This window comes from Etheostoma cragini, chromosome 5 (assembly GCF_013103735.1).
Source record: "Etheostoma cragini isolate CJK2018 chromosome 5, CSU_Ecrag_1.0, whole genome shotgun sequence".
Classification (NCBI taxonomy): Eukaryota; Metazoa; Chordata; class Actinopteri; order Perciformes; family Percidae; genus Etheostoma; species Etheostoma cragini.
This window is the reverse complement of record NC_048411.1, coordinates 29,470,732-29,494,442: the sequence shown is the minus strand read 5'-3', so window position 1 is coordinate 29,494,442 and position 23,711 is coordinate 29,470,732. Positions and strand designations below refer to the sequence as shown.

Below are 23,711 nucleotides of genomic sequence, written 5' to 3'. Positions count from 1 at the left end.
TGTTAAAAGGGAATTCAGTTATGTGATCTGGTTGATGTCATCATCATCATCATCATTTTGGAAAGCTGACACGCTGTGTAAGGAGTTGCAATGGTGAAAAGTAATGATACTAATAATGATAATAATAGAAATAGCGGTTGAGTATTGCATTGCACACATTTCAAGCCGGTGTTATTGCACAAAACAGATAATACACAGATAACATACAGATGTGAATGTGTGTGTGTGTGTGTGTGTGTGTGTGTGTGTGTGTGTGTGTGTGTGTGTGTGTGTGTCAGACACCCAGAGGGAGGAGTTATAAAGTTTGATGTCCACATGCAGGAAGGGCTCTGTGGTGCATTTTGGGAGAATGAGTCTTTCACTGAAAGTGCTCCTGTGTTATTTAGCAAAAGAACTGCATAGATAGCCAAACATGATATTTATAATTCCTATTTCTTTCGTTCTTTCTACTCAATTTCTATCCCCTCCTCATTTGATTGTTCTTTTTCCATAGAACATGTCTTATATTTTTTATTTTGTTGACAGAAGCATGCTTTTTGTCAATGGGGTTCCTTCCACAATAAATTCAGTGCAGCTTTGGCATGAATGCGTGCTCAAACATTTGCGAGCATAAAGGTCAACTGTAATGTGATCCTCTTGGTCCTGGTCCTGGGACAAAGTTAAGATGGACAACACAGGACTGCATTGTTAGACCGTGTAGTGTGACGTACTTCAGAGCAACGCGGGGTGACCGAGGTGAACGACAAACCAACTCTGATTTGTTGTGAATTTCGAGCCTTCCTCATACCGCGTCATCTGAGGCTGTGAAGTCACAGTCACTGATTCAAAGTGGAAATAAACTCCAGGGGGGGGGGGGGGGGGGGGGGGGAGGATGATATGAGATTTTAATGATATGCAAGAAATGACATATGAGGATCAAAAAGAACATGTAAGTGATTTTAATGTAACATATTTGTATATCTGTTATTAGTTTGTGTTTGTTACCCGGCAACAGCGAGAATGAGCTATTCCTCCATTTTCTCAGAATTAATGTTTTTTGTAGGAAAGAGAGTTTCTATAGAGAAACCTGTAAGGGGGGGCTTCATAGAAAAACCTGTAGGGTGGCTCTGTAGTGAAACCTGTAGTGGGGGGGGGGGGGGGTTCTATGGAGAAACATAGAGCCCCCCCACTAGGCCAAAAAAATGGCCAAGACTGCACAGCGCCCCTTTAACCCAGCCTGAATGCATGAGGGCTCTATAATATATTTGAAGGCTTTATAACGGCCCGTTGATTTCCTGTTGCAGTGTATGTGAATGACATCAACTGACAGGAAGTTAACAATGGGGCCAGGCTGTTTCCCAGCAACGGAATTCATTCAAAATCACTTTTCATTAGGGATGGGTGATATGGAAAAAATCTAATATTAGATATTGTTGACCGAATACCTCAATGTTAATATTGCGGCGACTTTGTAGGTTTGGCTAAGGAGGATTCACAAAATATTTACACAATGAGAGTTTTGATTCATAATCATCGGTAATGTGGATAAAGTGGGTAAAGGCAAATAATAGCCTAGAACAAATAATATCACTTTAATGTAGTGCAGCATTTAACCCTCCCGTTGTCCTTGGGTCAACTCTCACCACTTTAAAAAATGTCTATGTCTGAAATATGGGTTTAATTTTAACCAAATTACCACAAAAATGGACTGAATTCCATACAACGCTCTTTGCAAATACAATTGATCACTTTCATTCCTCTGATCTTACTTATTAGTCAAAATAATTCTTTATTTCAGCTTTTTATCTCAAACATTAGGTGTGATTCTATATAAATGAGGGTTATCATGAATTCCCAAAATCTAAGGCTACGGTCTAACCTCATATCGATGTGGTATCGATATATTGTCCAGCCATACTTTTCATGCAAACATGGATCCCAAGTGCTTCTCCTCACAAAAGGAAAACAAAAGTCTTGAGGGAGGCAAACACACACACAAAACTGCACAAACACACGCACGCACAGACACTCTGACTGACAGACTGCAGGCCGGTCTATCCAGGCGGTTTAGGAGCTGTGGAAGGAGATCTGTGCGACTTTAAAGGGGATCAGGGTTTTGGAATGAATGGCTTGTTTTGCTCGGAGCCTGGCTGCCTATTATTAGCTCCCAGGCCCTGCGTTGACCCGGGCTGCAGCTCGATCTGCATCACACCGACAGGCTTCACATCAGCGTCCGTTTTAGTGGCCATGCAATCGGACTAATCGCGCTGATCCAGCGCGGGAGGAGGGGGGGAAGCTTTGCTGGAACATCTGCGGTCCTCCTCCGCCTCTTATCCCCAACACTTGCTCCCTTTGCCTCGAAGATGAAGTTCAACACGAGCCGCCGTCAGGTGCCAGCCGCATCCGGAGCCTCGATCTCGATCTCGATCTCGATCATCGACCAACCCGATGCAACATTTCCCAATGTTGAGGTAAGGAAGAAATAACATGTTTCCTGCAACAACAACAAAAACAACTGGTTTTATTTCCGTGGTGTCTCTTTGTTTTGTTGCGATGCGCGCGGAGACAGATAAACAGGCTCAAGAGTCAGTGACGGCGTGTTACATAAGGCGGAATAATGCAGCAGAACCTCATGACTAGTGTCTCGGTGGCGCTGGGACTGCTCGGTCCTTCTGGTAGGATATGCTCTGTTTTTATTACTGTTGTTGTGCATGATAATTGAGCCTGCACGCGTGTTTGTTCACGGTTTGTTACGGACGATGGTCTGAAGGCTGAGTGGGTTATGTAGAGGATTTTTAAAAAAGATGCAATAATTCAGGATTTGCGCAGTGAAGACGAACCGGAAAGGGCATGTGAATGAGCAATATTATCTGTGTAATGTCATCCAGGCCCAGCCACGGTCCCACTGTGGCGGTCTGGTGTTTTTATAGATAAACGGAGGTGAGATTTAGCCTGCAGGGATGCAGATTGTGCAGTCAATGAGAGGTTGATTTTATGAATGGCAGCAAGAACCCATCATAGTAACCCGTTGTAGTAATCTCGAGGGCATGGTTTACAAGTAGGCTACATCAAAATATCCTGATATAGGACAACATAGTGTTTCTGATTGTCATCCTAGAGAACCGGAAATGTGGTTTTACGGTAGGCTATATTAGGGCTGAGATAACGATTGTTTTCATTGTCGATTTATCAAGAAGTTTTTTGGTCTATAAAATGGCAGAAAATGTTTTTAAAAATGTATCAGTGTTTGTTAAAACCCGAGATGACGTCCTCAAATGTCTCGTTTTGAACACAACTCAAAGATATTCAGTTTACTTTCACAGGAGAGAAGAAACTAGAAAATATTCACATTTAACAAGCTGACATCAGAGAATTTACTTTTCTTTCATAAAACATAACTCAAACCAGGTAATTGATTATTAAAATAGTTGGCAATTTAAATAATAGTTGACAAGTTATTGATTACTCCTTGTGGCTATTGTGCATGGTGACTAAAAGTGATGCTTTATAGGGAGGTGGCCAGTTTTCTTTTTCTTTCTTTCTTCATGTCCTCTGGGTCCAGACAGGGACAGGAACACCAGGACCATCTGACCTCATTCATAAGATGTGAGAACCATCTGAGTCTAAATATGAATGACTCTTCAAAGGTTCTCCTTCCCGGTGCAGGAGAAGAAACTTGCATGGTGGTTTGGCATTTGAGAAGATAGATTAGGTATAGATCTGGTCCATGGTGGGACAAAGCATGGACCTTACAGAACACCCTTTGTGATGTCCAGTGTGTGGTTAGGGCACGGGCTGGGACTAAAGCAAGGCAACAACGCTAGCATGACAACAGCCTTCCACGGCGGTTATAAATGCCATGTCTGTATACCGCTGTGGATGCATGATCTGTAATAGATGGATGGACAATCGTCTGACAACACACAGACAGGGGCTACTACTCCCTTGGAGACCAGTTCAGCTACCTACGTCATCAGAAACATTTTCAACAGACCTATTCCCTCTATTTCTTGTATTTGTGCATGTCAGATTTTTAGCACCCATTGTTATGAACCAGTGAGGTTGGGCTTTAGGCTTGCAGTTGGTTGATGGGATTACCGAATCAGGACAGAATATCTGCATAGATTTGCATCAACCTTTTTTAACCCGTAGTAGACAAACATTCATCCAATCAACTTCTTTTCCAAGTCCCAAGGTCGAGGTGTAAGCTGTGGGCGGACCTGCCCCGAGACTTTTGGAACAAGTCTCCCATTGCCATTGTAAAAAATATTTTGTGGAAGCACCAATATCGTCGCAAAATCGGTATTGATGTATTTGGGCAAGAATATCGTGATATCTGACATTCTCCATGTGGCCCAGCCCTAACTTAGACTGGCTTTTAATACATCATAGCAAAGGGCCCTGCTGTTCTGGATACAACCTGCTGGCTTCTGTAAAGGTCTAGATAAATAAATGTTGATTTATTGGTTGATTGATAAACTAAACATTTTATTTTGTAATGGGTTATTATTTTGAAACTTAGTGTGTTTTTTTTCCTTTAGAATTAAGTAAAAGGCTGCACATCATTGCTGTCATTAAAATTGTATTTCATGTCATTAGAAAAGCGTATGTACAGTATGTCTAATGTACTTTAGTTCCCGGCCCTCCTGTTCTTCCACTAAGTGGCCTTGTCACTTGTCAGGCCGCCATTGTAAATAAGAACCTGTTCTTAATGACTTGCCTGTAAAAATCAAGGTGAAATACAATTTTTTTTTTTTTTGCAGTACTAGGTGTGTTGCAAACTCTCTGGATTTAAAAATGAAATAGAAACACTCCTTTTGTTTGCTTGTCCCTTTAAATCTTTCTATTCATTAGGGGAGAGCAAGGATAGGGGGACTTGTGAATGGGCCCAGGGACGTCACGAGACCGTCCATTGATATCTCTGCAGACAGAGCGAGCAGTGCAGATGAGAAGTAGTCCGGGTGTCTTATAGCCGTATCGATCCCTGTTCCTGTTCCGTTCAGGGCAGTAGTTTAGGGTTTCAGACGCTGATTCCGCTTCCTGTGCTTCTCTGTTTTGTGCCAGGTCCCAGCTGACAGATTCTGATATGGACTATGAGAGGCCAAACGTTGAAACTATCAAGTGTGTGGTGGTGGGAGACAATGCAGTCGGAAAGACCCGCCTTATCTGCGCCCGGGCCTGCAACGCCACGCTGACTCAGTACCAGTTACTTGCCACACATGTGCCCACGGTCTGGGCGATCGACCAGTACCGAGTATGCCAGGAGGTGAGTACGCGAACGATGTAAAACCGAAGAACTGGAGAGCTTTTTTGAACTAGTCTTAAGAAAATAAGACGGTGTTCTTTGATAGGAAGCATGAAGATATCCAGTGAGCATCAAGAAAAAATCCAATGGGCACATCTACGGGGGGGGGGGGGATGCCTGATACCAGATGCCTCCCGATATCATCACGATACTTATGCCATGATGCGATATTATTGCGATTTTAAACATGTTGCAGTATTCTGCGATATATTGCAATTTGTAACCTTTTTCCAATTTCTAATTTTTCCTAATTTCAAATGATGATTGTTGTTAACTTTGTCAACATCTATTTTATCTAAAAAGAAACGTTTCTCTGTTTGTTAATCTCACTTCAATTTTATTGCTGCAAAATGGGACAAACTGACCACATATATCATAAAATATCCATACTTGGCGACTGTGTATTGTTATAGTATTGCCACTGAAAATATTGCGATGCTATGCTGTATCTACCCCCCCACCCCTAACGTCGATGAGTGCCTCGGGTTTAGTTTAGTTTAGATTAATTTTGCTGCAGTAGCAAGAAGTTGACATACTGTACATGGCAACAAAGACAACAACATTGATTAAAACTACAGTATCAGACCAAATGGGGAAATAAATACCACAACATTAAAAACCATGTGTGTGATGTTTTTGAGGATTTAAATTTCTTGTGACTCAAACTATATCTATACATTAACACAACAGAAAATGTGTCTGTTGTGAATATGTCACATTCTGTAAAAACTCTGAACACAAGCCTCTGTTATGTGTTATAAATTGTTATGCTGCTTTTCTCCCTGCAGATTTATCCACATGGACTTGCCTTTAACAATTCCTCATTTCCTCTGGTGCTCCTTTCTTATCTTTCTACTGTCACATCATCAAAGTAACAACAAGCCCTCCAAACCATACAACATGAGTCGAGGGCTCCGGCCCTCTCGTACGAGCCATTGGAGCATTTAATAAATGAGTGCCCCTCACGGTGGCAGGAAATACAACCTTAATCTCTAAACTAGAGAACGTCTCTCGCAGTTTTAAACACATTGGGAAGGTTGTGAAACGGTAGCAGCTTGGTTAGATTTAGTCACCGAAACTATTTTTAATCAGAACCAGAAATCAGAATCAGAAATACTTTATTGATCCCCAAAGGGAAATTCTGTGTTACAGTAGCACCAATAGTAAGAAGACAGAGACGGAGCACTGCAGCAGGCAGCATGCACGTAGCATGCACTCTTCACTTCAGATGCATCAGAAACAAACAGAACCAGAATCAAAGATAAAGGAGAAAGGTTCCACATGACAAATTAGACAGAAAATGGGAGCCAAGATAAGAGTGGCGAGTAGGAAAAGCATGACTCCTTAACAGGAGCAGGAAGAAGACGTTATGTTATGTAAAAATATCGTTTTTTCCCAACCCAACCCCCTACAGACTGAGCTACCGCCACCCATTGTGACTTGAATCCTGCTCCATTTCACTTTGATCTCCGAGCTCGTTCAGCATCAGCTCACAGAGGTCAAGCCAGTGGATTATTGGATTCAAACCATAAAACATTTACAGATAGATGCAGAAAGCTTTATTTGTCATGCGGGCACAGGTGCACAGTGATATGATGCTTTTGTTGGAGCAAGCCTCCAGGCCGCAGCTATTTAAAGCGCCGCCACGCGTTCTCCCGAAAAGGATCAACGCAGACAGCAACATGGTATACGACACATAACAACATAATAACATAATGCACACAACAACACACAGGACAAGTGGTCACATGAAGGGATTTTTTGAGGTGACTCGGGTGGGTGAAAAAACACATTTAGCTGAAAGCATTCACACTGACTGGCAGAAATGAAGCATCCCTGAATGTGTCGTTGCTTGTTAGGTATTAGAGCGCTCCAGAGATGTGGTGGATGATGTCAGCGTGTCCCTTCGTCTCTGGGACACTTTTGGAGACCATCACAAGGACCGGCGCTTTGCATACGGCAGGTGAGATGTTGCTAATGTAGTGTAGTAAGATGTAGTGCTAACTGTTGTTTTTGTTTATGATTAATCAGAACAAAGTCTGGTCAATTAAAAATCTGAAATTGAGGAAAAATGTTAATCAGTTTTTCCCAAATCCCAAATGTCTTGTTTTGTCCACAACTACAAGATGTATAGTTTACTGTCACATAGGAGAGAATAAACTAGAAAATATTCAAATTTAACAAGCTGACATCACAGAAGTTTTAACTCAAATCAATTAATTGTTAAATGTCAGTCTTCTAGTATGTGTTCTGGTGTTTCCTGAGTTTATTAAATCTGTAGTGTACCTTCAATTCAGGTCTGATGTGGTGGTGCTGTGCTTCTCCATCGCCAACCCCAACTCTCTGTACCATGTGAAGACCATGTGGTACCCTGAGATCAAGCACTTCTGCCCCCGCGCTCCTGTCATCTTGGTGGGCTGTCAGCTGGACCTGCGCTATGCAGACCTGGAGGCAGTAAACAGGGCACGGAGGCCTCTAGCTAGGTACTGAGACTCATGTTTTAACCACAGACTGTAAAACATAATGGACAAAGCTTCCTGGTTTGAAAAGCAAAGCCAACGCTTTGAGCTGCGTTCTATCTAACTTCCAGCAGGGGGCGACTCCACTGACTCTAAGAGGAGGTCTGTTTCTATAGAAGTCTAGGAGAAAATGAGTCTACTTCACTTGATTTATTACCTCAGTAAACATTTTCATGAGTTAATGGTCTCAATTGCTAGTTTCAAGTCTTCTTCAACAAAGCATGACGTTCATTTAGTAAACTACGGCCCCATTTAGTTTAAAATAGACGATTAAGCAGGGGATGCTTTAAGACCTGCCAATCAGGACAGAGGCTTAGCGATGCTAACCATGCCGACACTGTAGACATTAAAATAGACCTTAACTTGTGTTTGGCTGCAGATCTTTGTTTTGCTGTAGATGCAGATAAACGGCACTAGTACCCTGAGGTCCGTATTTACCCGCCAGTATATCTCCCCTAAATGACTGACTTCAGAAGGGTTGATGATTGGCAACTCTTGCACCATTGCAACCTCAAACAACACCAGGATGGCCTCGTCATCCCGCCCATCTCCGCTCATGTTAAAAATTGTCACAAAGTTTTCAACAAACTAAGGTTGCGACGGCCAAATTGTCAAACTCAAAGCTTCAAAATGGTAGTCCACAAACCAATGGGTGACATCACTGCTGCTACAGCCACTATTTTTACAGTCTGTGGTTTAAGATTTAAGCTGTGATTGGTTGTGAGATTTACTCTTTTCTAGTGCCAGAATAGCTTCTGATATATTTTCTTTTTTTTCAGACCGATTAAATCTAACGAGATTCTTCCTCCAGAGAGAGGCCGGGAGGTGGCCAAAGAGTTGGGGGTGCCGTATTATGAAACCAGTGTTGTTGCTCAATTTGGAGTCAAGGACGTCTTTGATAATGCCATCCGAGCTGCGTTGATCTCACGCCGACACCTGCAGTTTTGGAAGTCTCATCTCAGAAACGTCCAACGGCCTCTCCTTCAGGCGCCCTTCCTGCCCCCGAAACCTCCCCCACCAATAATCACTGTGCCTCCTCCGCCAACCACCACGGAGGAGCATCCAGTCGGTCTCCTGGAGGACCCGCACTGTGCCGACGTCATCCTGGTGCTGCAGGAGCGACAGAAAATCTTTGCCCACAAGATATACTTGGCAACTTCCTCTTCAAAGTTCTACGACCTCTTTATCATGGACACGCGCAACGAAGAGACTGAAAGGCCGTCTCGGGGCCCTCTCTCCGGCAGGGAGCTGCTGATGCGTGCTGCTAGCTTTGATGTTTGCGAAAGCAGCGACGACGGGGACAGGGCCAACCTGAGGGCATGCACTAGTGACGGGACTCTGAAAGACTCTGAGGGGGCCCGACGGGGCAGAGTCCTGTCTTCGTGGAGCCGAGCCTTCATCAGCATCCAGGAGGAGGTAGTAGATGACCCAGTCACGTACAGCCCCAGGCCCATCACTGTCGTGCACATGGACCAGTCCATGCAGCTCGGGCCTTTCCGATCAGTGCTTCGCTACCTGTACACGGGTCAGCTGGACGAGAATGAGAAAGAGCTGATGCACATTGCACACATTGCCGAGCTGCTGGAGGTCTTTGACTTGCGCATGATGGTGGCGAACGTGCTTAACAATGAAGCCTTCATGAACCAAGAAATCACCAAAGCCTTCCATGTACGGCGCACGAACCGAGTCAAAGAATGCTTGGCCAAAGGCACGTTTTCTGGTGAGTGGGAATAATGAATTTGTATTTGTTCATGTCTTCTGCCTGAATAGAGCGGATGTAGGTGTAAGTACGGCAACGCATTCTCATGAACGGGGTTGTATGATATTTGATGACTTGGATCAAAGGACCGTTAAACGTAGCGATCTTTACAGTTCAATTTTGAGTGTGCACCCCATATGCTGTGGCTCAGTCCTTACCGGGGTGACGTAGGTTTGAGTACCACCTGTGGCCCTTTGCTGTATGTCGTCCCCCGGACCCCTTTCTCTCCTATCTTTAGCTATCAAATTGTATAAAAGGCCCAAAAAAGCCCCAAAAAGAATCTAAAAAAACAAAGATAGTCTGATTAAGGTTTTTCCCTTAAAAGCCCTGTGTCTTAGAAGCCAAACATCCACCCTGACTCAACTCCGTTCAGGCACTGACACCAGTTTAAGTATGGTTTAAGCACCGGTATCGGAAAAAAACGATACCCGACCCTAACGAATGGTTCATGAGAACAGTCTGAGTATGTATTTCTATTATGTATGTACACTACCGTTCAAAAGTTTGGGCTCACCCAGACAATGTCATGTTTTCCATGAAAACTCACACTTTCATTCATCAAATGAGTTGCACAATGAATAGAAAATATAGTCAGGACATTGACGAGGTTAGAAATAAGGATTTTTACTTGAAATAATACTTGAAATTGCTTTCTTTAAAGAATCCTCCATTTGCCACAGCTTTGCAGACCTTTGGCATTCTAGCTGTCAGTTTGTTGAGGTATCCTGAAGAAATGTCCCCCCACGCTTCTTGAAGCACCTCCCACAAGTTGGATTGGCTTGATGGGCACTTCTTACGTACCAGACTGCCAAGCTGCTCCCACAGCAGCTCAATAGGGTTGAGATATGGTGACTGTCGCTCCATTCCAGACAGAGTACCAGCTGTCTGGTCCTCCCCTAAAGAGTTCTTTTGGAGGTGTGCTTTGGGTCATTTTCCTATTGTAGGAGGAAATTGGCTCCAATCAAGCGCTGTCCACAGGCTATGGCATGCCGTTGAGAAATAAAGTGATAGTCTTCCTTATTTAAAAATCCATTTTATCTTGTACAAATCTCCAGCTTTAACAGCACCAAAGCGGCCCCAGACCATCACATTACCTCTACCATGCTGGACAGATGGCATCAGGCGCTCCTCCGCCATCTTTTCACTTATTCTGCGTCTCACAAATGTTCTTCTGTGTAATCCAAACACGTCAAACTTAGATGCGTCTGTCCATAACACTTTTTTCTAATCTTCCTCTGTCCAAGGTCTTTAGCCCGTCTTAGTCTATTCCTTTTATTGGCCAGTCTCAGTTATGGCTTAATCATTCAGCATCCCGGAGTCGCCTCTTCACTGTGGACGTTGAGACCGGCGTTTTGCGGTTACTGTTTAGTGAAGCTGCCAGTTGAGGACCTGTGAGGCGTCTATTTCTCAAACTAGAGACTCTAATGTACTTGTCCTCTTATGTAGTTGTGCATCGGGGCGTCCCACTTCTCTTTCTATTCGGCCTAGAGCCCGTTTGTGCTGTTCTCTGAAGGGAGAAGAACACACACTCTGTTTATTGGTAATTCCTCGTATGGAATAGCCGTCAATTCTCAGAAGAAGACTAGACTATCGAGTTTTAGAAGAAAGTTCTTTTCTTCTGGCCATTTTCAGAGTATAATCAAACCCACAAATGCTGATGGATACTCACCTAGCTAAAAAGGAAGACCAGCTTTATACCTTCGCTAATCAACACAACCGTTTTCAGCTGTGCTAACGTAATTGCACAAGGGTTTTCTAATCGTCAATTAGCCTTGATTAGCTACCAATGTACCATCAGAACGGCCTCTGTACACCTATGTAGATATTTCATTAAAAATCAGCTGTTTCCTGCTAGAATAGTGATTTACCATATTAACACTGTCTAGACTGTATTTCTGATTAGATAAATGTTCATTGTAAAAAAAAAACAAACAGTGCTTTTCTTTAAAAAATAAGGACATTTCTAAGTGACCCCAAACTTTTGAACGGTAGTGTATGTAAGTATGTATATTTCTGTATTTCAGATGTAGTATTCAAGCTAGATGACGGCACCATCATGGCCCACAAGCCTTTACTCATCTCGAGTTGTGATTGGATGGCAGCTATGTTTGGTGGGCCTTTTGTGGAGAGCTGCACCAAAGAGGTAATACATCAGAGGCTCGTTGGGCTGTGAAACATGACCAACAGAGCTCAAGTACAAACCAAAGTTAGTAATTCCCAGTGGCATTCTTATTGCCCGTTGATTTATAAAGCATTAGCATTTAAAATGTAATTACTTTATAATTACACAAAGCACCCTGGTGCAGCAAAGATCACTGCATGTACTGACCTGTGCTGATAAAGTAGAGCTCCAGTGAACTGTGTGGTCTGCGAACAACGGATCATTTAATTATAGGATTTCTGTTGTAATACAATTACACCGGCTTCCAGGAGCCAAACATACTGTACTTCCCTGAGCTCAGCTTGTTTTTCCACCTTGCAAGAACATGTAAGGAATACTTCTGTAGGGAGTTTTCATTGCATTTCTTTAGATTTACTGACCAATCGTCTGCTTTGAGACACTGTATAATGCTTTGGGACTGTTGTTGTTGCTCCTGCAGCTAAAGCAGAAAGGAAACGGGCAACTTTTAGTTTTTCTGGGTCAAAATTGAAACCTTTTGATTATCTTTTTTTAAAGCCTTTGTTCCTTTTCCCCTCTGATGTTTTTGTCAATTTTTTTCTGAGCCTTTTGAGGTTTTGTGGGGGGTTTTGCCCCCGTGTTTTGAAGCTTTTATGAACATTTTAGTCACTTTTTTTAATGGTCTTTCATTAAAAAAGGTTTTTTGAATTCATTCAATGCCATACTGGCATTCATTGCCAGTATGGCATGGGGAATAAAAGGCCTCTTATTTATACTCCGGCTTGCCCTTGGGACCCTGAATCAACGGCCAGATGGAAGCAACTCAAACTCTGTGTGATTTTGTTTGTTTTCTGTTTTTTTTCACTTTGCTGTAAAGCTATTTGAGCTACTTGTCTATATGAAAAGCTGAATTACTAAGTTCATAATTGTTATTTTTATGTGTGACTGTTTGTTAGGTGCTGTTTCCCAACACAACTCGCAGCTGTATGAGGGCTGTGCTTGAATATCTCTACACGGGGAGGTTTTGTTCCCGGTCTGATCTGGATGCCATGGAGCTTATTGTCCTTGCCAATCGTCTGTGCCTCCCCCATCTGGTTGCACTTACAGGTGCTATTTTGGTATAGTTATTACCCTGTAAACCACAGGGTTGTATTACACAAAGCCGTTGTGCTAATGCAAACAGTGACTAGCTTTTATGTTTCCTCTTCAGAGCTCTACACAGTGACAGTGTTGACGGAGGCAGCAATGATGGGGGCCGACATTGATGGAGACGTGCTGGTGTACTTGGATATGGCTCAGGTTGTATGAGCTGTCAATCATCAGTAAACAGAGACGGCACTTAAAGCTCTTATATAATGCTCTGGCAAAGTGGAGTTTTATTAATGAGGGCATTTCTCGGGGAGTGCTGCTCCGAAAGGCTGAAATAATCTTTACTCCTCCAAGGTGGAGCCAAAGGAACTCGGTTTTTCAGAGTGCAAGTCAGCTTTTTTGTATAACTAATGGCGCCTGGATCTTTGGGGCAGTTGGCATTTAGGATGTACCGTCGGAGTCAGGCTCAGCACTTTAGCTCATCTCATAACTCAGCTGTATTTCAGCCTCAGTTCTAGCTCTTCACTGTACGCATGGCTGGATTCCCAACCAGACAACGTTGCTCGGAAACGATCATTGATTTCATATGTAATATGCACCACTAAAGCACAACAATAAGTTATAAAAGGAAACGGAAGGGGTATTTAGTTTCCTGCCTTTTTCTCTTTCTAATCTTGGTGTGATAGAGGAGCCATGTGTGTACTTTTTCAGATGCCACACTAATGCCAGCATGCTTAAAATAGCATGCTTATGTTAATGTGGAGCTCTTGAGTGCAGCTGAGCAGCAACACCTTAACCATTGTGCATCACTAGGGTTTTTTGTGGCTTTTTAATTCTTTAATTTGTTGTTAATGGTGATTTGTATGTTGACAGTTCCACGGCGCCCAGCAGCTCACTGGCTGGTGTCTTCACCACATCTGCACCAACTACAACAGTGTCTGCCGCAAGTTTCCCAGAGAGATGAAGGCTAAATCTACAGGTAACACACACACACGTGATCTGGTTTAATGCTCTTTTGAAGTGCCCCTATTATGCTCACGTTTAGGTTCATACCTATATTTTGAGGTTGTACCAGAATAGGTTTACATGGTTTCAAATTTCAAAAAACACCATCTTTTTGTTGTACTGCACATTGCTGCAGATCCTGTTTTCACCCTGTGTGTTTAGGTCTCTGATTTAGCTACAGAGTGAGACATCTGAATTCTATACTATCTTTGTTGGGAGTCGCACATGCGCAGTAGCTAGGTAAGGCTCACGTTAGCTAGCTAGATAACCATTTTACAACTTTGGTCAGTACAAGGCAGGATTACCTGGGAGCGAGGGCCACTTGTAGAATACCTGCAGAACAGGAACAGGAAGTAGTTCTTGTGGAGATTATGGTCAACTAGTAGCTGTTTTAGCAGTGTTTTTGCCATTGAGAACGAGCTAGCATGCTAGCGCTAGAATGTGCTACGGTTAGCCACCTCGTCTCGGCTAGTGACGTAGAAAGCCTTGCAGATTTTGAACAACTGACCTGGAGACTGAAGACAGAGGACATTCAGAAACCTGTATCTCACTCAGAACAGCATGGATGTTGCACCAGAGACACAAAATAACCCACTACATCCAGGAAAGTGTTTTCTTTCCATAATGTGAGCACTTTAAGAAAGAATTTGGTATTTTCAATTTAGACGTAATTTTCCATGCATTTGTATCTAAGTGGCGATTGTGAAACAAAAATCTTTGAAATTGGGCCAGTATTTAGGGAGACCTCTGTGACCGGCATCCACGAACCAAGCTGCGACGTAACCCTAAAGGCAAATGTACAGCGTCAGTTTGTGTCCATTAAAAGACAAGCTCAGATTACAGATATCTGACAACATTATGGAAAGAATCCCTACAGAGATAGACTTTTTGGTTTTAAAAGGAAGATCTATTTTGTTCAACATGAAACAGCCCCAAAATTGCCAGACTCTATTTAAATAATCAGGACTTTTAGCATGTATAGAGCAGCATATTTCCACATGTAAATGGGTGAATTAATAGTTTATTTCAACCAAACCAGAGCGGTGATTGTTGGAACAGAGGAAAGACAAACCAAGACGACTTTTGATAGTTTTATTATGTTTCTGTCGACTTTGAGTGAAGTGTGTTTTTGATGATTAAATGACTGTTTATTTACATGCAGTCTTGTGGGTTTGGTGATGGTGCTTTCTGGGCTGTTTCATGTTAAACAAAAAGGATCTTACTCTTTAACAAGAAGGTCTATATCTATATGGGATCCTTTCCGTAATGTTATCAGACGCTTAGAATAATAATCTGAGTCTGTCAGTGGCGAAAACAGAACTTTTAGTGGATGCAAACTGAAGGCGCACAGTTGCCCATTTATGTTACATTAAAGCTATTTTCGCTGTTGCCGACTGCAGCGCTCTTGCTTAATACCGGACCAATTTGAGAAATTGTCGTTCCCATCAATCACTTTGACGCAAAAACGTAGGAAAATAAGATCCAAGTTTACACTTTAAGTTACACTTTGGCTAAAGCAAAGATGGCTTTGTAAACAGAATATTTAAAGCAGATACAGCAGACCTACACAACAGCTTCTTAAGTTTCTTTTTCCTTTATGAATGTTGTTATTTTTGCTTTAAGACATGATGGGCTGTTTATGTAAAATATAGTTTTCACAATTAATACACTATACTGTATAAGATTTCCTCTGTGATGTTTTCTAGCAGAATTATTATTGTGAAAAATATGCAAATATCACTTCAGATCTGTTTCTTCCTACTTATACAGTACAGTATGTGCAGCATATCGGGTTTTGACCATGTTGAAATGCAAATGTAGACAAATGGACTATTGAAAATGGACAATTGAAATTCCTACGTAGCTGTTTCTAGTTCCTAAGACAGTTTATTCTGATGCAGAGAACCAAGAATACTTTGAGAAACACCGCTGGCCACCTGTGTGGTATCTGAAAGAGGATGACCACTACCAAAGAGCACGCAAAGAGCGCGACAAGGAGGACTACCTGTACCAGAGACGGCAATGTAAACGCAAGTGGCTCTTCTGGAACATTCCTTCCTCCCCTAACTCAAACTCTCCTTCTTCTGGCTCATCCGCTGTCATCTGACCCCGCGGTGAGACCAGGTCCACACTGATGTGCTCCAGCGTGGATGCGAGTTGTTAAAGGTACAAAAGAAGGTTAACACTGCTGGCTAGGAACGCCCCGATTATTCAGGCACACATTCAGCCTCTTGTCCTGTTTGTTTGCCTCTGCAGTCAAACGGCACTCCTCCAGGTCTGCAAGGTCAGCTCAATCTGGCGGTTAAAGTAATGAGTTTTCTTCCTTAGATTTTTAGCTTGGTGTATAAGAAAACTCAAACCTCAGTGGTGGGAACTTCACTTACAAACGGCCCAGTGTAACTGGCGCAGGTAGGAACTCGTATTGATGGTTGTATGTTCCACCGAGTTTTTAAGTTTCAAATTTATAGGACTCTGCTGGCACAGAACTTTCCACCTGTGATAATTATTATCATCATTTAACCTGAAAGGATTACCAAGTGCTGCTTATCAGCTGCAACAACCAGCAACTCAACACACTCAACTTCTCAGTCTCAGAGATGTAACACTTTGCCCTTAAGTGTTTGTACAATCTATCTACCAAACTTTGTGTACAGTATGATATCATAAACAGGATGTAACAATGGTATGCCCTGCCGGGAATCCCATTGACCTCGAATCCGCTGATTTTGATTGTGTAATCATAAAGGAAAGAGTTGTCAAGGTCCACTCTTGTTTATCTATGTACAGTCATTTTATTGTTGATAGTTTGTGCACGGCTTGCACAGCTAAAGGACATGTGAGGCTGTAGAAGTGAAGCCAACATATCTGGATTGCCCCCTGGTGGCTGGCTGCGGTACAGGTCATAAGCCCCGCCCCCCTCCATGTTAGCAACTGGACGTGGGCCAAACTACAAATATCTCCAAACATGTCAAATCATTTTTTTGCCAAAACTTCTGTCATTTTAGGTAGTTATATTTGTACCATTTACAACGGTGATCTAGAATGAAAATCTGCAGAATTTAACCGCCTCTTTTTCTCGGCATGAGGTGGACATGTGTTAACTTTTTATTTTTATTTGATTAAAATGTGGAAAAGGAATTCTGCGTTAGCAGATTCTGTGTGGCTCTGCTGATCACGCTGATGTTTGTTCAATTGTTTATTTTTCTGATAAGTTTGAGCTAGACTTTGATACCAGCTCCACCGCCCAATCACTACGGTGCAGACTCTAGCTCCAAAATTACAAGATGGCGGTGCCCATATCCGGGATACTTTGGCTTCACTTTTGTACAGCGGGAGGAAGTGGAGACGCGTCGTCCATCTTTTTACACAGTCTATGTTCGGTAAACGCTCAGCGTTGACGTGTTGTGATCTTGTATTTGATATTTGTGGCGTCTTGTCACCAAAGGGCTTTGGTTTACGTGCATTCAGTGTCCACCAGAGACACAAAAGATCCTAAAATCAAGGAAAATATCTGTATTTTCTGTAAAAAGCCAGCAAAAAAACAACCAGATCGTGAAGATGTGTTGCTTGATGAGGCTTGTTAGCACACATGTTTCCTGAGTCCCTCAGTTTTACGTTGTGTGAGTCAATCACCTTGATCACTGTCCAGTGGAAAGCAACACATAACACATCTCAATGTCAACAGCTTTTCCAGAGCTGACGCGTCCACATGTTCATCATATACACATCATGCTGATTTGGCCTTTAGAGATTTATTTTAGTGGATCAGAGGATGCCAGAGGATTGGGTCATTTTTGTTGATTTGTTTTGCACAGCCCACAGTATATGTTCAAGAATGTCATCTACTGTTGATTGTTGATTGTAGGATGCACTGCAGGGTTATTTGGATTTGTTAGCATGGTGCTCAGTGTAGATGGGTAGGATTGTCAATTGTACAAAAAGTCAGATAAACTACAAGTAACTGGTCTCACTTTAATGTGAGGTTTTACCTAATGTTGTGCACTGCAGGCAGTGAGCAGGATTGAGGTATTACAGAGTAATACATGAACTGAATTTACACTTGACTTGCATTTAGTTTCTGTGCTGCTATACAAACTGTTGTTGGAAAAAAACCTCAAATGCTCATTGTGCTGACATCTAGTTACAGCTTTTATATATTGTAGTTTCCATGCAAATCACAGGCTGTTTAAACCAACTTATAGTTTTGGCTAATAGTAAAAAAGGATTAGTAAATTAGAAAAATGTTTATATAAAGTACATTATAAAGACTTATGGTCCACCAAGGCGTTCTCATGAACGGGTTCATTTGATAGCGTTCGAAAACCTATGCACAACAATTCATATGATATCCTATGAAATTACAGGGAGTTCGGTTGCGGGACAGTTGAGTTTAGCGGTCTTTACAGGTAAATTTAGCAGAGAAAAGGTGACTGTGAGCCGGGTACAGAGCACCGTGAGATCCCAGTCTTTTCAAGCGGCTGTTGAAGCTTATTTTAACCGATAAAAGGTGACCGCCATGTGGCGATGGCAGTTAAGTTCAGACACAAAAACAACTAGTTAAAGGAGAACTCCAGTCAATTTCAACACAAAGCTCTGTTGTTTGGAAATTTGGAGTTCTGTTAGTAGCAAAGAAGACCCCAAAACAATCGGTGCTCCCTGCACCAGAGCCAGGAGAGCAGAGCGGCCGGCTGCTGCAGGTCAAAAGGTCAAGAGCCCACTGTTGCTTAGTTACCTATTCACATGCTCAATAGCTCTTGAACTGCAGCTCTCTTGGCTCCATTGTGATGTCAGGTTACAACCTGTTTTTTTATACATAGTCATTACTAAGGACATAACAACGGTTAGTCTTTTTTTGTCATATAAGTTCAACAATCGACTAGTGTGGACTTCACCGGAAAACAGGAAATAAACGGAAGTAGGGATTAACACAACTTTCATGCCATTCTGTCACATCTACAGCAGTCAGAATCGCTGGTTTCCCTTGGAAGGAATCACAGGTACTTGTAGTGACATTTTGAGCATGTTTAGAGGCTAAAAGCACGTTAAAGACTTGCCCTGTTTAAGCCTGTTGTGTGCTAAAGCTAGCAGGAGCATAACACGCTGTAGGCAGCACCGATTGTTTTCATTTTTCTTTCTACTGACAGACTTCCAAGTTTCCAAATAACAGAGATAAATGTTGAAATCGACCAAAATTCTCCTTTAAGATTAGAAAAAAGGTTGTGGTTGTGGTTAAAATAGCAGCCTCCTTAAGTAGTACTCCTGGGACACTAACACCCATTTCCTGTCTTGTGTGTTCCCCTTAACTTCTTCTGGGACACAAACTCCGCTCCCCTGCCTGAAAGCCTTGTGTTTTATGCCCCACCCATCCACCCCGAGTTCCTCCCTATGTGGTTATTCGCATCGGCAGTCATCGTGGTGCATACAGTAAGAAAAATGTGAAATACATACATAAGAATGGTTCATGAGAACAGCCTAGGTGCAACCATAAAACATGCCGTTGTTAGCAAAAAAGTCATTTCTGATGGCAGCATATGTTAAGAAAGGCTCGCTTTAATCCTAAAAAAACACATATTTACAGCCCAACAAACAGCTTAGACAGTTAAGTGATATGAATCAATTAAGTGAAAAAATGTATTTCTTGCTTGTATGAACTCTGGATCTAATACCTAGACTGCATGAGCAGGGCTCGCCGAAATAGATGAAGTTTATTAATTGTCACTTAAAGCGTAAGATGTAGATATAGAGTAGCGGTGCTGGTGCTCTAAGCAGTGGCTTTAAATTGTTGTCAATTACATTAACTTGTGTCTATTGCTGTGTAAACATGATATCTGTTATTTTAAATATCTTAATTAATCACATTTGTTGTCACACATGGTCAGACATCAGGCCGATAGAAGGATGAGCCTCTTTAAGAGCCAGCTTTATCCTTATTCTGAATGTTTTAATTTATTAGACAATCTGTCTTATAAATAATAATGTCCAGTTTTCATATAGAATATAGTTTATTATAATTGTTTAAATGCAGGAGGGTCTATAGTGTTATCATTTGCCTTAGTGGTGTGAGTGCATTGCATATTTTCAATGATTCTTCTGCTGATGTTTTGCATCTACAACACCTCATGCCTTAATGTACAGCGTGGTATCGAAAGTGTAAACTAGTGTTACTGTGGTTACCAGTTTGTTTGTTCTCTGTTCAGTTACCATGGTGCTCTAGGTTGTGTGTGTCTCTATAAATGTCCATAATCCATAATAAGTTTGATCGATCGATGAGTGTGCTGCGGAGGGTTTATGTGCTTTTCAAAGCCGTGAACACAAACCTAATTAAGGACTCATCAAGGCTGCACTAGACTGACATCACCACAACACATCAATTACTGACATTAACCATGAAATGAATGCAGGGAATTCAAATCTGTGTCATTATTTTAAAGAAGCTTTATGCTAACGATATATGATTTTGGAGTATGATTACAAAATGCTGAGACAGGGTGGCTATTGGAATTTAGCTGTAACTCAAACGTGTAAATAGCAATTGTGTGATGACTTGTAATTTAAACTTGGCATAGCAACATATATACATGTATTGAATAATGTTTTTGTACTATGCATACTGAAATGTCTGACTTTGAAATTACAAACTTGCACTGCTTTGTAGCACCAGGTTCTATTAAAATTACATTAGATGGTATAGCAGCGTCATTATCAGATATGTAGACAACATCAGGTAAAAAGAATAAATAAAGAATTAGATAATAAACTACAAAGAAGTTGTCACTGGGGCCCTTTTCCAAACGTTTGGGTGCTAATTATCACCGCTGCAGAGAAGCACAAACCAAAGGGAGAGCTTTAGCAGCACCAGGAATATATTACATAAGCTGCACAACTACTACTGCATAGTTTAAGAGGCCTTGTTCAGAAATGGTTAAAAAAATTTAAAAAAAATTGAATATACATAAATAAAAAAACTTGAATGTTTTCTCAGTGTTCAAAGCCTGTATGACATTTTCCTTCGTCGTCAGGTATTCTTGTTCCCAAGAGCTGTTTTTATTGTTTAGGAGTTGTACATCTGAAATTCTGTAGCATGTGTTCTTGAAAACGTGTATATAAAATTTACTAAATAAAACAGGAGCAATGAGCAATGTGTGAACTCGCTTCAGTGTTTTTTAACAAAACATTCAACCTGAAACGTCACTTAGTTAGCCTGTAGCTATTTATGCTAGCTGAAACGTCACTTAGTTAGCCTGCAGCTATTCCTTAAGAAAACATTTCATTGTTTGCCAGCTAACAGGTTAGTAATTAAGCCCAAAGATCCTCTGTAAAGACTGTCTCAGCCTGTAGCTATTTATGCTAGCTGAAACGTCACTTAGTTAGCCTGTAGCTATTTATGCTATCTGAAACGTCACTTAGTTAGCCTGTAGCTATTTATGCTAGCTGAAACATCACTTAGTTAGCCTGTAGCTATTTATGCTAGCTGAAACATCACTTAGTTAGCCTGTAGCTATTTATGCTAGCTGAAACGTCAGTTAGCCTGTAGCTATTTATGCTAGCTGAAACGTCACTTAGTTAGCCTGCAGCTATTCCTTAAGAAAGTGTTTTATTGTTTGCTAGCTAACAGGTTAGTAATTAAGCCCAAAGATCCTCTATTAAGCCGGTTTCAGCCTGTATCAGTTTGTTAGCCGGCAGCTTTTCATTAAAGCTACATTGTGTAAGAATGTCTCCCATCTAGTGGGGAAATTGTATATGACAACCAACTAAATTTCACTTTCACACCAAAATTATGTCTTAGGTTAGATCTCCATTTTTGTCTCTCTAAAGAAACACAAAAAATGTATAAAAGGTTTTCTTATAATTTATACAGTATTCATTCACAAAGAAAATTGGTGTCCTTAAAAGGTTGGATTTTCCTAATTTTTTTTTTTAAGTTAATACATTGAGATCAATTTCCAAAAGTTTTTTTTAAATTCAACTTTAGCCTGAGAGGGTGAACTTATAACAGAACTGTAAAATTTATTTGAAATGTTTATAAAACAGGTATGTCCTCTTGCTCCGGTGGGAGAGGTTTGTCCACTGAACATGCAAAAGGAGCTCTTCACAGGTAAACCCAGGTACACTAAATAAACCCAGGTACACTAAATGCCCCCCCCCCCTTTCTTTTGCACCTCCGGTCAGTAGGTAACGGTAGGCTCGTGCACTGCGCAGAGGCTGCAGAAACAACTGCGCGTGAACCAGAAGAGGAAACCTGCTGCAAAACACATATGGACAACTTCTTCTGAGAGATGGTAACGTTATCTAAAAATGGATGTAGCTATTGTATGAAGACTGTAGTTTTTTTCTGCAGTGATATTTAATTTAAAGTCTGCTATCCGTCTCAACTGACACTTAAAACAAATTAGCGTCTCGCGTTAAGTGCACTAACAGTGCATATAACAAGCTAAAAGCAGGTGCAGGCTAACTTTAAGCTAATTTGCATAATGTGCTATGTCTAAAATTGTCTTTACGAGTCTTCTTGTATCATTTAAATGTAATTTAGTTACCATGTAATAAATAATTGAAAGTAACCATACGAAAGGGCGCTGTGTGCTCCTGTCTCTTGTTGCACGAGGAAGCTAGCCAAATGTTACTATTAAGTTCAACTTTAAATATAGAAATGCATTAGCAGCACGTAGTACTCACTGTACATGGCTCCAGTTGAAGTACATGAACGCGCGTGATACAAATATTGTAATTTAACACTGACATTGACCAATTAAGACCAATGTTGTTTAGTAAACTAGCAATCCTCTTATCACTGCAGAGTATAAGTGCAGCTGATGTGTTGTCTAGTCCAGTGGTTCCCAAAGTGGGGTCCGGGGACCACCAAGGGTCATGAGGGGATTCCAGGGGGATCCTAGCAAAAAGGAGGTTAAGTTATTGTCATTAACGTTGTTATTCCATCCATAAGTACCACAGTGACACATATTGTGTGGCTAGGTTGGTCCTGGGTTTCCTACGGTACTGTACACTTAATTTAATAAAATATTCAAAAGCAAGAACCCTGTAAGACGGCAGACCCTGGGGCGTAATCTTGGAGACAAAAGGGGGTTGGTGGTCTAATTTGTGTCAGTTTATGTGTACCGTACACTAGAGGACTTTAAAAAGACTAAAGTGTGACATGTGTCAAAATCTGTTATTTTAATTTTATTATATATACATACACACTCTTATATATATGTGTGTATGTATGTATGTATGTATGTATAGAATCAAATCATCACAATCAATAAATATCAGTTAAAAATAATCATTATTAGACATTTTCTCCATATGGTGCAGCCGTACTACTTGACTAACTGAACACTGTTTTTCTACAGGCTGTGCCGGTGCCGTTTCTGGTCTTATGTGCCTGGTTTTTGGGGCTTTACCGTATGGAAGCAACACCAGACGCCCTGAGCCCTAAGGATGCTTCTTTCTGTCAGTAAGTAGCCCATAATGCAACAGGGGAGCTGTGATCATAGTGTCATTGCAATGATAGGTAAACCACACATAAAACCCAGTTTGAATGAAGCTTTATTTGCTCACTTAATGTTGCTCTGAAGCATGTGCTACTGGCAGGATGGGAACCTTTTTAAAAAGGTTGACCATGTCTATCTCAAGGTGTGATCCTGTTCCCTTTGAGTTTAACCCTCAGGAACCAGAGGGATCGTATACGATTTAAAACGGCATACATTTGGGCCTTTTTTTTGAAGAAATGTACAATAGATTACACCCCCATGCCAAAGTTGGTTAAAAAGAGGAATAAAAAACATCTTTTGGAAATTGTTCTTAATGCCTTTATCAAAAGAATTAGGAAAATCCAACCTTTTAAGAACACCAATTTTCTTTGTGAATGAATAACACATAATAAATACATAAATAAATATATGTTCTTACTCAAAATACAGGGGACATAAGTATACA

General features: G+C 41.3%; 3 protein-coding genes across 4 annotated transcripts in view; 2 read left to right on the top strand and 1 right to left on the bottom strand.

Moving 5' to 3' along the window:
* The window catches only part of kansl3 (KAT8 regulatory NSL complex subunit 3), a 340,892-nt gene that overhangs the window by 6,767 nt on the left and 310,414 nt on the right, over positions 1-23,711 (bottom strand). The gene's annotated exons all lie outside the window — the stretch shown is intronic.
* On the top strand, positions 2,040-16,733 carry LOC117944239 (rho-related BTB domain-containing protein 2-like). Of its 2 annotated transcripts, none has more exons than XM_034870874.1 (10): positions 2,040-2,450; positions 5,044-5,245; positions 7,144-7,247; positions 7,582-7,767; positions 8,583-9,523; positions 11,587-11,705; positions 12,638-12,788; positions 12,892-12,980; positions 13,644-13,749; positions 15,677-16,733. In XM_034870874.1, the coding sequence occupies exons 1-10, from the start codon at positions 2,428-2,430 to the stop codon at positions 15,880-15,882; spliced, it is 2,127 nt and encodes a 708-aa protein (XP_034726765.1). In that variant the 5' UTR covers positions 2,040-2,427; the 3' UTR covers positions 15,883-16,733. The 2 variants fall into 2 exon arrangements, with proteins under 2 accessions (XP_034726765.1, XP_034726766.1); XM_034870875.1 differs by lacking the exon at positions 2,040-2,450 and adding an exon at positions 2,557-2,654.
* LOC117944264 (phosphatidylethanolamine-binding protein 4) overlaps positions 21,923-23,711 on the top strand; it is a 75,263-nt gene continuing 73,474 nt past the window's right edge. Inside the window, exons 1-2 of the mRNA XM_034870922.1 lie at positions 21,923-22,054; positions 23,126-23,229. Of these exons, the coding sequence (XP_034726813.1) occupies positions 22,052-22,054; positions 23,126-23,229 (107 nt within the window). The 5' untranslated portion in view covers positions 21,923-22,051. The remainder of the gene's footprint in view (positions 22,055-23,125; positions 23,230-23,711) is intronic.